The sequence below is a fragment of the Myotis davidii genome, unplaced genomic scaffold, assembly GCF_000327345.1.
Source record: "Myotis davidii unplaced genomic scaffold, ASM32734v1 scaffold811, whole genome shotgun sequence".
In the NCBI taxonomy this organism is placed as follows: domain Eukaryota; kingdom Metazoa; phylum Chordata; class Mammalia; order Chiroptera; family Vespertilionidae; genus Myotis; species Myotis davidii.
The window spans coordinates 165,231-166,637 of NW_006283149.1; the positions used below are offsets into that span (position 1 = coordinate 165,231).

The following is a 1,407-nucleotide window of genomic DNA, read 5'->3' on the forward strand; positions in this document are numbered from 1 at the left end:
CAGGTGCTGCGCGGGCACCGGCGTGCTGGCCTCGCTGGAGCTGCCGTCCTCGAACGCTGGGCTGGACGGGTGGGCACACTCCACGGCCAGATACTGGCACACGGCCAAGGCGGCGGCCTGTGGAGGAGCCGGGCTGAGGTCAGAGCTGCCGAGGGGGACGGCAGCAGCCCAGGATGGGGCCGAGCTCCACCCAGGGAGGCCTCCTCTCCCCGGACACGGCCCCTCCCGACCTAAGGGTGGCCCACTGTCCGGCTTCCTGCCCGTCCTTCCTCCCAGCACCCCCTGCACGCAGGCGGTGGGACACACACCACGCCGAGGCCACTTTTGTCATCGAGGTTTTCAGACCTCACAAGTGGTTGGCGTTCAGGCTGGTCACGGTGTCTGACCTCCCGGCACCCATCACAGGGGTCAGTGTCTAGCCTTCCGGCAGGGCCAGAGGCAGCTGCCTCCTCAGGGGACCCGCTGCCGCGGGGGCCTCTGCCTGACACAGTGAGCACTCGCCCTTTGTTCTCGTCTCTGGTGCTTTCCCCGGGTTTTCTTACGAATCGCGCAATGGAAGTGCTTAACAAATCCAGTCTCTAGGAGAGGCTGGGCCACGCAGACCCGGCCCCGGTCCTCTCTCTGGAGGCCCCGCCCCTGCCGGCCCCGAGCTGCTGGGGGCACCGGGCGAGGGCTCGGCCGGGCAATGGCCCAGAGCCCAGAAAAGGCGTTGGACAGTGGGCCAAGCGAGCCAGGCACCACGCGTGGGCAAGGAGCTCCTTCCCAACAGCACTTCCTGAAACAAGACACCATGAGCAGGGGGCGTCTAACCCAGGCTGCATCTGGTGGCTTCAAATAATCCGCACGAGTCCATAGGAAGGCTGGCCCTCAACCCTGTGCTCTCGACAGCCGTGCGGTCCCACGGCAGCCACAACTAGAGCTGAGGCGTCCCGAGAGCTCGCCCACGGAGGGTGCAGGGTGGGTGTCAGCCCGTCCCGGTGCCGCCCGAGGCACAGACCCCAAGGAAAAAGGAGGAACCTGCCAGTGGGAAGACACACACTGGCCGGGCAAGAGCTGCCGGAGCGGGTACCTCGAGCTCCTGCCGGGCGAAGACCGCCTTCACCGGCGACGGCTGGGTGGCCGCGGCCAGCAGCTGCTGCAGCAGGATCATCGGGGGCTGTGGGCCTTCGGGCGACATGTCCCCCAGGTCCGGGGGGGCGGCGGCGCCGTCATCTGGATAGAAACGGAACACGCCCGACGTTAGAGGTCGTGCCGAGTGCGTGAACCGATGGATTCCCACCCACCACAGGCCGGACCCACACCTTCAGGCTGAGCCCAGCCACAGCCGCCGGAGAGCCTCCTGCTCTGGCTCGGTCTTCCCAGCCCATCGCTGCGCCGGGCCCATCCTCTCCCACCCCGCCCCCTTTC

General features: G+C 67.8%; 1 protein-coding gene across 1 annotated transcript in view; it reads right to left on the reverse strand.

Moving 5' to 3' along the window:
* HERC2 (HECT and RLD domain containing E3 ubiquitin protein ligase 2) overlaps window positions 1–1,407 on the reverse strand; it is a 78,990-nt gene that overhangs the window by 32,310 nt on the left and 45,273 nt on the right. The window contains 2 exon segments of the mRNA XM_015562992.1: window positions 7–117; window positions 1,070–1,212. Coding sequence (XP_015418478.1) covers window positions 7–117; window positions 1,070–1,212 — 254 coding nt within the window.